Here is a 14,048-nt window from a genome sequence, read left to right on the forward strand (position 1 = left end):
GTGAGACTTGAAGAATAATAATCTTTTAAATTGTGGTTAATGAACTTTGGATCAATTAAGCTAATCTATACAATCATCTTTTGGATGTTGTAAACGGTCTAGTAATATGTTGGATGATCTATTTTACTAGTATTATTTTAATTTGGATTACGACAACAAATAGTAACAAACAATTCTCCTTTGAGATAATTCCCAAAATGCAAATGGCTCACCGAATTATACTACTTCACAGGCAAAAGTTAATCCAAATCAGAATTAAACATAAGATAAGATAGAAAGGTTGATGAGTAAAAGGGATAAAAAGGACAGAAATAATTTATATACGCTAATTCGGGTTTTAGCTATACATTTGACGTTGAGAATCAAATCTTGTGAAAGCAATATCCAAAGAAGCCAAATTTATGTCAAAACCATAGCTCTGACCTCCATACTGCACATACAGATGTTCTTTGGGTGACATGGGAAGAGGGAGAATTTGAGAGATTTGTGGTAATTGTGGTGAAGGTGGAGGAAAATCTTGTGTATATTTAGTGTAATATATGTCAGCTAAGAGAAGCCATACAAGATCAGGATCAATAGATGAAAGTCCATGGAGGGCATTCAGAGAAGCATCTCGAAGTCCAACAACACTGCTACAGGCTATCCCCACAACCAAACCACTAACCTTCTTCAGAACAAGTTCTAACGCAGAGGAACTGCTCTTGTTACGGCATAAGTCACCAATCATGTTGAGCACGGCAATCTGAACCTTGAGATAGGATGTCTCAGCCAATGAATCCTCTGAACTCATGGAACTGCTTCTGTAAGGTAGTTGCAAAGGGATCTTCTCATCTTTGAAAACTGACTTTTTATGAAATGGGGATGTTGTCAGAAGTTTCCAAAAGTGAGGCCCATCAGAGAGGAAACGACGTGTGAAGAAATTTCCTCCACAAACGGGCACTACATTGCTGATCACACTCAAACATCTCCGCACAGCCTGCCAAAATGAGTTGCATCCAAAAAATATGTCAAGCAAAATCAACCATAACTCGTTATTATACCAACCCTAAAGTGAGAAATGAGCGTAATGAGGGACTACTCACCACTGGATTCCTGTTCTGAATACAAGTAACCAGGAATGGCCATATTTTATTCATTGCCGGAAGTAGCCGGTTTTCGTCAGCCCCTTCTTCATTAGCTTCCAAAGTATCCTTCAGCTGATACAGTGATAGTGATTCTAAGGCTTCTTCAGTTGCTTCTTTAATTTCCCTTTCATGTTTATAAGCTGCTTCTACTTTTGCTATTGCCAAAGTACCACTCTAAAACCAGAAATTATCCAAATAGCAATGAGAAAAATGCAAAATAGGATCTTATTGTTCAAGATTATTTTAGATTCATACTCAATCTAACAGGCAAATAATAACTGACAATCACATTCCAAACCACTGCCATTTTGTGTCCAATTCTGCAATATAAGAACCCCGTGTCATTTGGAATAGCTATCCATACAATTTTACTTTTATAGAATCGAGCTAGGCCGGCCCTACACAAGGATTTACTTTCGGATAAGAAAATAATTCATTACTGATGGAAGTTGTGTAGAATATATCTTCCCACAAGGAACCAAGAACAGGATGTCAGAGATGCCTAAAAAGGCTTGAACTCAATGACTGTCAACAAATAAACCTCCTAGGTAATAGAAATACAAAACAAAGCAGAGCAACTATATAAAGAAAAGTGCTTAAGAAAAACCTGAACATAAACATCAGTACAATAAAGCAGTCAAATATCCCTAAAAATGAATGACAAATAAAAAGGAGAGATGAGCCCATAAAAACAACTTTACCATTTAATCCTATTTCTAATTCAAAACAAAAAATAACGAAACAATGAAATAGAAGTCATCCTTTACTGCTGTCAAATTTAACAGCCTTCGGCTGTTTCAAGTGAACGAGAGAACGTAAATTTTCACACACTAGACAAGAAGGTAGCAGGGGCATATCGCTGATCAGAGTCCAGCAATTCATAAAATATCTTTCAAAACTGCCTGAAGTACCGATAAAGAATATATGCTTCTCATATTTACATTAATGGCTAACATGCTGAAGTGTAAAAAGCATTTTAACCAAAAGATACCTCAATTATATCCAAGGCAGCTAAACATATCTCTTGCTTGATAGATGCTAGAAGTGGGATTGCAGCAGTAACACATGAACCAGCAATAGAACCAACTGTTCGTCTATATCTTCTAGAATCATTTAATTTGAATAAAATGTCCTCCCACTGATCTACAAGCAAAACACTTCACTTAATAATAATTGACAAACCACCATTACCACAAGAGAATAGGCATTACAGTCTGGTTGATGCAGAAGCACTAAGTCCTATTATACTGTTCTATAGCAACACAATCAAGGAAATTAGCAGCATTAGTAATAAAACTATGAGTGTGAAGTGAACCCAATAAAGTCTTAGAAGACCTAGCACTTGACAGAAATGGTAATCCTAACAACATGAACTTATAAATGATTGACATACTATGTAAAATTAAGGTAATATTATCCAATTTACTTACTAATTACTAATACTATCACTCTAACATTATACTATTATAAACTGAAATCTGAATTTGTTGGTGGTTAAGACCTCATGTTAACTTCATCGATTTTAAAGATCCCAACAAGTTTGGGAAAGTATAAATATACAGACCCTAATGTAGTAACACACAAATGTTATGTTTATAAATGGATCAATAATGGATAAAATAGTGCTCTCTTTCTTGAATACTAACACAAACCTTTACTAGCCATTTATGGATTAGGAATTTTATGAAAATCTCTTTTTAAGTTTACACATGAAGCAAGAAATTTTAGAAAATCTAGATGCTCTTGATATATATCAAGGACTAGTAGCTTTTTCTCCCTTCACCCAGCCTCTCTTTTTAAAGGAAATTTCAATAATAAAATAAAATCATGCAGTTGATTATCAAGTTATGCCTACATATGGGCTTACTGGGATGTAGTTTTTTTGGTTTTTCCTTAGTTAATTACTTTATCACTTTATTTATATTTCAGTGGTTTGTTACGGGCTAGCTTTTTTATTTTCTATCAGCTAACAATTAATAGTAATGAACTTTAACAACATGACTTCGTGTCTACACCCTAGAAAGAAGAAATCTTCAAGAATTTACTGAATTTTCTACTATGGTGTCCACTTGTGGAAGGGGAGGCCATGGAAATAGGGAAGAACATGGTAGTCAAGGGTGAACTATGCAAAAAGAATGCTACATATTGAAGGAAGCATTTCGTACTCAAGTCAATGATTCCTTGAGATCTAAAAAGAACTCTAAATAATTGTAATTCCGAACCTTGCATAGTTTCTGCAGAATTGGAGATTATAGACTTCACATCTCCAGCGAACAACTCTGCCTGAGTGGGTAACAGGAAAGCTTCACGTTTTGATGCCTTCACAATTTCTGCTACTGCCTGAATCAATCAATTTACAGAGCATTAATATTAGAACTAAGTAAATATTTTGAAACCAAAAGCTCTTCAGATATGCATGCTAATTAAATAAGAAACAAATTGCAAAAAGAATAGGCATATCTATTTCTAACTAAAAAAATGGTAAAGAATATAAAAAGATGGAGGAAATAGTGTGATTAAAATCCACTCAACAGGGAAATGGAAGCAATTTTAGAGGTTGTAGCTTGCAACAGACCTTTAGGAATGGAATAGTAAGATCAGGATGTTGATGTCTACCCAGTATTTCAAGTTCCATTGACACAGAGCGCATCTGTTCAATTACACATAGTTAGACCACATGACTTTAGGAAATAAAGTCTAAGCGTGTAGGAAGGTAATTATTTGCTTTCTATATATGCATTGTAATCAAATGCAAAAGAGTTAATGACCATGTGAAGGCAACTATTAGCCAACAATACCCATATAAATTGAGCATTATTAGGAAAGTTAACCCTTCCATGGTGGTATCTGAACAACACTTTTGGCACAATGTCAAACAATTAAAGGCCATAAAAATTCAAAAGAATAATCACACATAGCAAACAATCAGGAAGCTAGTTTGCTTAAAATGGCAATAAGAGGCCATGGTCATACTGGTTCCTCAAGCAGAGGCAAAATCTTGTGAGCCACTCCAATGTAGGACAGCATGGATGCTAGCACGTTTGGCACATGATGATTTAGGTCCAAATGACGTAATTGTCGACATATTGAATCAACCACATAGTCTGCATTTTCCAAAACTAACTGTCCAACCTACATAAATGTATATAAGATAGAAATCAAATAATAGTCATCCAAAAAAATTAGAAACTAAACAAAGATCATGACTAACAGTTGGAAAGCCAGATGTGGTTGAAAGTATATGCAAGACAGAATCTGCTGCATTTCTAACTCGGTAATTTGAAGAACTAAGATTCTCCAGCAATAAATAAAGTGAAGAGTGTAGAAATCCACTAGAAACAAAATCTCTTCCAAGGCACATATTAAAGATTCCTACTCCATCAATAATAACCTGTTTCACAATAAATAAACCATTCTTGATTTTGTCAATTTTCTTCAGAAGTAAATATAAAAACGAAACCAAATCACAATGAATAAACAGCCATGTCAGCTTATGAAATTAGCACTTTCCTCACGCAGCATTGCAGCATCTTGGAAAAAGTATAGGCTAATATCTTCTTCAACCACAGCATGAAGCGGCAAGTCAGCAGTTCCACAATCAATTGGAACATTCCATACCTCAGCAGATAAATACTCATGTAAGATCCCTCCAATGCACTCAACTAAATAACTCCTTACACCTTTATCCTTGGGCATCTCCCAGAAAGATGTATGAAATGCACAATTATGAAATATTCTAGCAAAATCATTACTTGCTTGATCCGATACACCAAATATTATCTCATTTAGCATGCATGCAGCTGTGCTAGCTTGCCTCAATAACTGTCCAGAACCATGCCTGTCATACCAAGACTGCCAGCTTTCTTTATTGTATTCTCTTAAACGAAGCTCAGAAACCAATTTACGGAAGTAACCAAGCAGGGTCTCAATCACATGCAACAGAAGCCCTTCACTTATATTATCTAGCAGTGACAAACAAAGGTAAAACAAGTAAATCCAGGTTAACGACAAACACTGTAAGAGCTATGAGAAAAGAAAAAAACATTGAATTGAAAATCACCTGCCACTATAGATAAACCCACAAATCGGAGAATCCCTGCAAGAGGTTGGTATAACTTAAGACTACCAACATAACTAAACCAAGGGGGCATGCGAGGAAGCTCATACTTATTTTGAGCAGTTTTAACAGGATTTTCTAGACTCTTTTCCTCAATAAGCCTGCATTTAGGGACTTCAGATAAACCAGAATTTATAAGAGAGGGGCTATAATTGAAAAAATTAGCTCCAGATTTCAACTCAGCAATGGAGGGAAGATATCCCAGGGCTGATGATCGATCTGTCGAAGTGAGTTTTCTGAGTGAACCAGAAAACACTGAATTATGGCTTAGACATGCAGCAAACAAATCTAGGAATCTAGCAGCTTCAACCTAATCATTTCCAAGAATCAGACAGAAGTCCATGAAAGAAAATATGAAAAAGGGTTCATTTGTACTAAAACAATAAAAAAAGAAAATATAAATATAAAGGAGATATAACCTATGCTTTATCTTTTAGAATATGTGGGATTTAGGCCTAACTTAACCTCAAAATCGATTGGTAACATGAGGTTTGCGCTTCCTTACATACTATAATTTGGTCATATCTCTAATCGGTGTAACATACCCCCTCACACCGAGGACTAAATATCTCAGGCGAGATATTAAATATTTGTAGGTGGTTCGATAACAAACCTTGATAATATAAGCTCTAATACCACTTAAAAAGTGTGTATTTTAAGTGTAACTTAACATCATAAAACTGGCTGGCAAGTTTGTCCCCCCGCTTATATACAATGTAATTTTCAGATTAAGTGGACAAACTAGAAGCGTTACTCCTAGTCCTAATTAATAGAGATGAAAAAACCCCTCAATATAATGATATATGGAAAACACTCTTAAAAGATCATCTAAAATATTCCAAGAGACAATAATAATGATATATTTTATAGATATTCATTTTGAACCCTCAAGCTAAAGCTTACTAAGCTTGTTATAAATGAACACACTAAAACTAATTAAATAAGGAAGCACATAATGAAGTATAATGAAATTAAAAAACCACTCCAAAGATAAAATACACTTAAATATTCTAAAAGAAAAAATATCACTTATGAGATATTTTCAAGATATGCTAGCAATAAAATCATAGTTCTCTATATAATAGACATGCCTTGTCACGTGCAATTGGTGTTATCTTTAAATTAAAGAATATTTTGAAGTAACACAGTTACACCTAGTTAGTTACAGGGGAAGTTTACTGTAGACCCAAAAAAGGAGGAGGTTTGGGTCTTCGTAATTTGGTATCTAAAAATATTGCTTTGGCATATAAATGGTTTTTTCCTAGACTTTATCAGTATCTCTTTATTTCACAAAGCTACTGCTTTTCAGTTCTATTCTTTAATTCACTCAACTCAACTGTTTCTTAGGATATTCACTTTTTAAAAAGTGATCGGGAATTTTCTGAATTTCAGTCTTAGAGAAAAGCTTTGACAGTGTTCTTAGGCTGCAGTTCTTTGTTATATTTGGTTGGAAAGAAATGTGAAAATCTTCTCGGAATGTTAATCTCCTATTGAGTTCATTCCGTATAGAGCAGATTTTATAGCATCATGGTGTTTTTTTATCAATTTATTTTGGCTGCGCCAGTTTTAGTCATAGCAGATTCTATCCTCCTTTTGTATTTTTCCTTTTTATCTTAATAAGTACTTTCATTATCAAAGAATAATTAAATTACAATGTAGAATATAAACCAATTTGTACCCTGTATGATTAATAAGTTTTTTCCATTCCACTATTCCAAACCAAGATAACAATATCTAAACAAACAAAAGAAATCATGATTGTAAAACAGGAGAAATTATAATAGATGTATAGAAAGAATGAGTTCAATTATTATAGAAGCACGTACAGGAGACTGAAGATGAGCCACTAATAGTCGAGGACCAGAATAAAATATTATTGTTAGTAATTTCTGAGCATGTAACACAGCGTGTGACTCCTCATGACCAAGCACTACCCTGGGAAGCTTTTCAAGGTGCCTGAACTTGAAAGAGGAAATATTTCTGATAAGGAAAAAACCTAAGGGGGAAACCATCCTCAATGAATAACAAGTCCAAACTAAAAGATGAACCTGATAAAAATCTCTGTAGCACTGTTTTTTATAACGTGTTTCAAATTTTGTGAGAACAAATACTCAAGGAAATCTTGTGCAGTTGAAGACACCTCATTGGATACATCAAAGACCAAGGCACTTAAGCACTCCTGAATCATTAGTAAATGTATTAAAATAAAATAAAAAATTACAAGAGAAAATTACTTGACAAGATACAGCAGTACTAGTTTTGTTGGTGTTTTGACGGGAGCATAATGTCAACGACTTTAAATAATATCTTCACTCAATAAACCATCCGAGAGAAAGATCCTGGTTTTTAACCTATTTATGGTAATGGATAAAATCTAAGTTTTTTATTGGTTTTATAAAGGCAATGGGGAAGAGAATGCTGTGAGTACTGAAATTCACAAGGATCCAACTAAGTATAGCTATTAAGTGCTTGTTCAGGATTAGATTGCACTAAGCTACACATCTATCAGCAACTTTTTTATTATATAACATCATATGATCAACCTGAATAAAGCATACCAATGGTTATGGCACAAACCTAACATAATTCCCAGTTAACCAGTTCAGAGCTCACCAAAAGCATCAGTCTACTTTCCCCCAGTGTGTAGAAGCACTCTGACAACAGTCCTTTTATGGCATCAACAAGTCCCTTTCTCACCTTTTGTGAAGGGTGAATACAGATCTGAAATTCAATGATTTGACTCTTCAAATATAAAGCAACATTATATATTAAAATATACACATAGCACTACAGTTTCAAAAATCCAAAGCCAGCAAAATAGACAAGGAAACTAACATCATGAAACATACGTGTGGAAATGTTGCACCCAACAGCTTATTTACATTTTCTGATGTCTTCTGCATCCAACCCTTTGTTCGGTTCACATGCAACGACAAGTTCTCTTTATCAGGATCAGTATTCCCTGTTTCTTGGAGTTGAGTTTGGGAATAAGAGATTTTTTCTGACTCAACACCTATATCTTCTGCAGTTTTTGTATTAACACAATTTTTAACTTGCAAGTGACGAAGCTCCTCCAAAAGAGAAATGGTTGAATTACACTCATTTGAATCAAAGTCTGAAGATGATTCAATATCCAGGGTAGGTGCATTAGCTTCATCCTGGAGGACTATCATAAGAAACTCTGAGAACCCTCTGATTGCTAGGTCAATAGAATCCACATTCCCAGCAGGCCCACTTATCACTGTTTTTGCACTGCGTAAAACTTTAGCTAACTGACTAGAAATGCCAGGTAAAAAGAAGGCTAATGCATCTGCAGAACCAACCTATAAAAGTAAACCAGAACAATCAATTGATTTGATTCCATATTTACATCTAGTTAGAAAGAATTTAAACATGTAAAAAACTAGTTTAATATCGAGAGGACAAAGTCTCTCACTTCATGTATTTTAAGACTTCTCCCAATTTCCACTCCATAACCAAAATCCAGGTGTGCATTTTGTGATGTGTAAGAAAATAGAACAACTTCAGAGGATTCCATAGATGCAATAAAAGGTAAACCTATACGATGGAGTCCTGTTAATTCAGTTATTTCATAGTTTTCATTGTTGTAATGGGATAGAAAAAGCTTTTATACCTTTGGTTCTCTTCCTATGGCTTCTTCATAGAAAAGTCCAATCAAACATGCGGGGAGATGACTATTTTATTTCCCTGATAAACTTGGTTGTATTTTTTCCCTTTTTTATCTTTTCTGAGGAGGATATCTTAACCTCCTTTATTTATACTATTGGCCATTCATCCCTATAATATTTATCTTTCCTTGGCAAAAAAAGAATAAATAACTCACGCAACTGTTTCAAAAAGCATATTTTATTGTAATACCTTAGCAACAAGCACTCGCAGTGTTTTGAATGCTTCAATTCGAAGTCTTGCAGAACCTTGCTGTCCCCTGGCAGCCTCTGTATCTGCAGTCTTTTCATAAGACCAAATTGGTACTCAAAATTCAATAATATTTGGCAATTAACTTTCAGAAGAAAAAAGAGGATGGGGAAATTCCATTTAGGTCCCTTCTAAAAAAAATCTGTCTTAATTACTTGAAGAAGTTATCTTCTATAATAGAAGTGCTATATGCTTTAAATAAATTTTGGTTATTCTGTTATAAAATGTTATTATCCAGTTAATTCCCCACCTAAAAAAATAAAATAAAAACATAACTGAGTTGGAATTCAACCAAAAAACTCTAACAAAAACCAACATACTTTAAGAAGAAGTGATAGCCAGTGTCCAATAGCAGCTGATGCAAATTGAGACTGAAGAAATGCAAGTAAACATTCTTCTGATTCCGAACCATTCATGGAAGTTTTATGGAGTCTATCATTACTATCTTCATCCGAAAGTGTCGGCAAACCGGGAATTTGTTTACACACACAAGACATATCGGAACAGGGATATAAACTCAAAAGCAGTGCCTTGACACACAACAAAATTCCTTCACGAAACTCCTCTGAAGCCTCGGAGGGTGACAACATGGCCCCGTATGTTAACTTTTTTAGTAGCACAACCATCTGCGAAAGAATACCAACATTCAGTTTCATGCGTTTTAATCTCGTAGCAAACACCATTTAGTTAAAATTTTAGACACTGTTCAAGCCTATGAGAAGTATGTACTCAATAGCAGTCATGAGTTAATACAGCTACGGAGTAAATACCAGTGAAATTGACACTTGCAAATTACTTAAAGCCTACAAAAAACAGAATGTGCAATACTAGCTAAATATAAACAAAAAATAAACCTCACATAAACACCATTTCATGCCACTGGTTATTCAGAAACAAATGAGTCATAACTATTTCAATGTGACACAAAATTATCCAGGGTATGTAAGCTTAGATCACTACGATCAGCATACAACCCCCTTACATTAAAGAACATTTAAAACGACTGAGGTAAACAATCAACAAAAATTAATAATACTGCACAATATATATACACTTGTTCCACGTTTTACACTAAAAAATATTGAGAAGGAGTCCTTCATCTCCTATTTTGCCCTAAAGGCTGGAGTACAATGCAGCGCAACTTAAGTTTCTGTGCATTCAGGCCAGTATCCCCAAATCCACACGTATCTAGATTCCTTGTGCTCTTTATTTGTTCCTTTCGTTCATCATCCTTCCCTAATGATGAGAGCAGCATAGCTCTCAATTCACAAAAATTCCAACACACTCAACAGTGGCAGTTCGATTTTACTCAAGCAATAAACAAAAGCAAAATAAAATCCCAATGTAATAAATCGCAATTTGCAGAAATGTCAAAGGCATACATCAATCAGCACACACACCTGATCCACAGAATTCAAACGACACTTCCTCAGAAGCTCCTCCAAACATTTAACCACACCTTCAGCAACTCCATCACTTACTTCAACAGGTGTTTTCAAAACACCAGGCATATCATAATTTTCCTGAGAATCGATTTTCTGCGTAGACCTACACTGAATCGCTGCATCAAGCAGCAGGAGCAACGGAAAGAGTGTGTAGCTGGGAAACAAAAATCACATCAAACGGTGAGAGCGAGTAAAACAAGCACTAAATAAAAAGTGAAGCATGAAATAATAAAACTCCAGATGAGAGAACACATAAGAAAAAATATAGCAGAATTAATGTGGCGTTAATGAAATTAAAATGAATCTTAAACTAGGGTTTATAGAGGGTGTAGAGTTTGTGAAGAGGTAGCTTACTCGAAGAAGGGTTGTAAAGTAGAGGGCGAAGAACTGTGAAGGAAACGAAGGAGTTGGGGAATTACGGTGACGGAGCAATGCTTCTGATTGTGAATGTGAGGGTTTTGCACAAGGTCGAGAAGGTGCAGCGAGTGTGACTTTAAGCGTTGGAAGGTGCTGCTTCTGAGTTGGTCAGGTTCCATTTCTTCTTGCGTGAGCTTGTCCATATTGTTGTTGAAAGAGAAGAAGTTGAAAGATGCTAACAAGGTGTTTGGTTAATTGACGCTGAAAGAGAAGACGATGAGTGTTGTTGAGTAGGTTTTTGGTTTTGGTTTGTGAAAACGCGGAACAAAGGTCTAAGCTGGGTGGAATCGATGGTAGAAGAGTGTAGGTGATTTTCATCTGTTTTTAATTAAATTATACACTTTCATCTTTATTTGTCTATTGTGTTATTAATGAATTATAGGGAATAAAATATTTTGAATTATGTAGTGTAGAAAGAGATAAAACAAAATTAAAAAATAAAAGCGAGGAAAAATCAGGATATTTTGTCTTATTTCTAGGATGTTTTAATTTGAAATTTTTACCAGACGTTTTTTATTGTGTGTACTAAGTTGTGACCAAGGTTTCAACCTTAAATTCGTTTCATTAATTTGCCATAAATTTTTTATTCATCATTAGTGGTACGAAAGGAAGGTTCGACTTTGTGTGTGAGACTGTTTGATTTTTTTCCTGACTTAATACTCATCTGTTTGACTTGAAATTTCTCGCATTTTGTTCCAAATTTTGTTGAGACTCTTACATAGAATTTCAACAAAAAATCCTTTTGGGAAAACTTTTCAGAAATTTTGGACACTCCAAGGCTATCATCTCTCCAAATTCATGAATTTTGGCCCTAGTTTCTACAATTTTTTTCAGAGGTAAAAATTTTTCAAAAAATACACACAAGTACTTTCATGTGCTGTTTGATTTTTTTCGTGGGCGAATACTCATCCGTTTGACCTAAAATTTGTCTCGTTTAGTCCGAAATTCAGTGGAGATTCTTGGGTGGAATTTCAGGAAAAAACTATTCCGGGAGAATTTTCCAGAAATTTTGTGCAAACCAAGGTTATCCTCTACCGAAACTTGTGAAATTCCGGCCTAATTTATGCAATTTCATTCTGGGCCCGTATTGCGCTGAAAAAAATTCACACAAGCACTTTCGTATCTTGTTTGCACCCAGGCAAGGAGGCACGTCCAAAAACGAATCACAAAAAGAAGATACGGGGAAGAAAAGCCAGGACGTTTTGTTTTCGGAAAACCGGTTTTGTTCACTCTCGGTCTAGGACCTACTACGCCTTACTCCTTGGGTATTTTGGTATGAAATTTTTACCAGACATTCGTCACTGTGTCTATTGAGTTTTGGTTGGGGTTTGAGCCCCGGATTCGTCCCACAAGACTGGCAATAAATATTTTACCCGTTACTGCCAGGGCTGAAAGGAAGGTTCGTTTGTGTGTGAAACTGTTTGATTTTTTTCGTGGGCGAATACTCATCCGTTTGACCTGAAATTTGTCGCGTTTTGTCCCAAATTCAGTGGAGATTCTTGGGTGGAATTTCAGGAAAAAACTATTCCGGGAGAATTTTTCAGAAATTTTGTGCAAACCAAGGCTATCCTCTACCGAAACTTGTGAAATTCCGGCCTAATTTATGCAATTTCATTCTGGGTCCGTATTGCACTGAAAAAAATTCACACAAGCACTTTCGTATCTTGTTTGCACCCAGGCAAGGAGGCACGTCCATAAACGAATCACAAAAAGAAGATACGGGGGAGAAAAGCCAGGACGTTTTGTTTTCGGAAAACCGGTTTTGTTCACTCTCGGTCTGGGACCTACTACGCCTTACTCCTTGGGTATTTTGGTCTGAAATTTTTACCAGACATTCGTCACTGTGTCTATTGAGTTTTGGCTGGGGTTTGAGCCCCGGATTCGTCACACATAACTGGCAATAAATATTTTATCCGTCACTGCCAGGGCTGAAAGGAAGGTTCGTTTGTGTGTGAAACTGTTTGATTTTTTTCGTGGGCGAATACTCATCCGTTTGACCTGAAGTTTGTCGCGTTTTGTCCCAAATTCAGTGGAGATTCTTGGGTGGAATTTCAGGAAAAAACTATTCCGGGAGAATTTTTCAGAAATTTTGTGCAAACCAAGGCTATCATCTACCGAAACTTGTGAAATTCCGGCCTAATTTATGCAATTTCATTCTGGGTCCGTATTGCACTGAAAAAAATTCACACAAGCACTTTCGTATCTTGTTTGCACCCTGGCAAGGAGGCACGTCCATAAACGAATCACAAAAAGAAGATACGGGGGAGAAAAGCCAGGACGTTTTGTTTTCGGAAAACCGGTTTTGTTCACTCTCGGTCTGGGACATACTACGCCTTACACCTTAGGTATTTTGGTCTGAAATTTTTACCAGACATTCGTCACTGTGTCTATTGAGTTTTGGCTGGGGTTTGAGCCCCGGATTCGTCCCACAAGACTGGCAATAAATATTTTATCTGTCACTGCCAGGGCTGAAAGGAAGGTTCGTTTGTGTGTGAAACTGTTTGATTTTTTTCGTGGGAGAATACTCATCCGTTTGACCTGAAATTTGTCGCATTTTGTCCCAAATTCAGTGGAGATTATTGGGTGGAATTTGAGGAAAAAACTATTCCTGGAGAATTTTTCAGAAATTTTGTGCAAACCAAGGCCATCCTCTACCGAAACTAGTGAAATTCTGGCCTAATTTATGCAATTTCATTATAGGTTCGTATTATGCTGAAAAACATTCACACATGCACTTTCTTATGTTGTTTGCACCCAGGCAAGGAGGCACGTCCAAAAACGAATCACAAAAAGAAGATACGGGGAAGAAAAGCCAGGACGTTTTGTTTTCGGAAAACCGGTTTTGTTCACTCTCGGTCTGGGACCTACTACGCCTTACTCCTTTGGTATTTTGGTTTGAAATTTTTAGCAGACATTCGTCACTGTGTCTATTGAGTTTTGGCTGGGGTTTGAGCCCCGGATTCGTCACACATGACTGGCAATAAATATTTTATCCGTCACTGCCAGGGC

General features: G+C 35.9%; 1 protein-coding gene across 2 annotated transcripts; it reads right to left on the reverse strand.

The window, feature by feature from the left end:
• Positions 1 to 239: 239 nt before the first annotated feature.
• LOC137806042 (uncharacterized) lies at positions 240 to 11,359 on the reverse strand. Of its 2 annotated transcripts, none has more exons than XM_068605950.1 (17): positions 10,977 to 11,359; positions 10,578 to 10,776; positions 9,498 to 9,803; positions 9,121 to 9,210; positions 8,091 to 8,564; positions 7,855 to 7,962; positions 7,290 to 7,420; positions 7,068 to 7,197; positions 5,185 to 5,551; positions 4,634 to 5,086; positions 4,336 to 4,514; positions 4,098 to 4,256; positions 3,700 to 3,774; positions 3,347 to 3,464; positions 2,116 to 2,267; positions 1,083 to 1,298; positions 240 to 976 (listed from the first exon to the last, which is right to left on the reverse strand). In XM_068605950.1, the coding sequence occupies exons 1-17, from the start codon at positions 11,180 to 11,182 to the stop codon at positions 338 to 340; spliced, it is 4,002 nt and encodes a 1,333-aa protein (XP_068462051.1). In that variant the 5' UTR covers positions 11,183 to 11,359; the 3' UTR covers positions 240 to 337. The 2 variants fall into 2 exon arrangements, with proteins under 2 accessions (XP_068462051.1, XP_068462052.1); XM_068605951.1 differs by lacking the exon at positions 240 to 976 and adding an exon at positions 1,380 to 1,444 and having other exon boundaries at positions 1,167 to 1,298.
• Between the last annotated feature and the right edge of the window lie 2,689 nt (positions 11,360 to 14,048).

The sequence above is a fragment of the Phaseolus vulgaris genome, chromosome 3, assembly GCF_000499845.2.
Source record: "Phaseolus vulgaris cultivar G19833 chromosome 3, P. vulgaris v2.0, whole genome shotgun sequence".
Classification (NCBI taxonomy): Eukaryota; Viridiplantae; Streptophyta; class Magnoliopsida; order Fabales; family Fabaceae; genus Phaseolus; species Phaseolus vulgaris.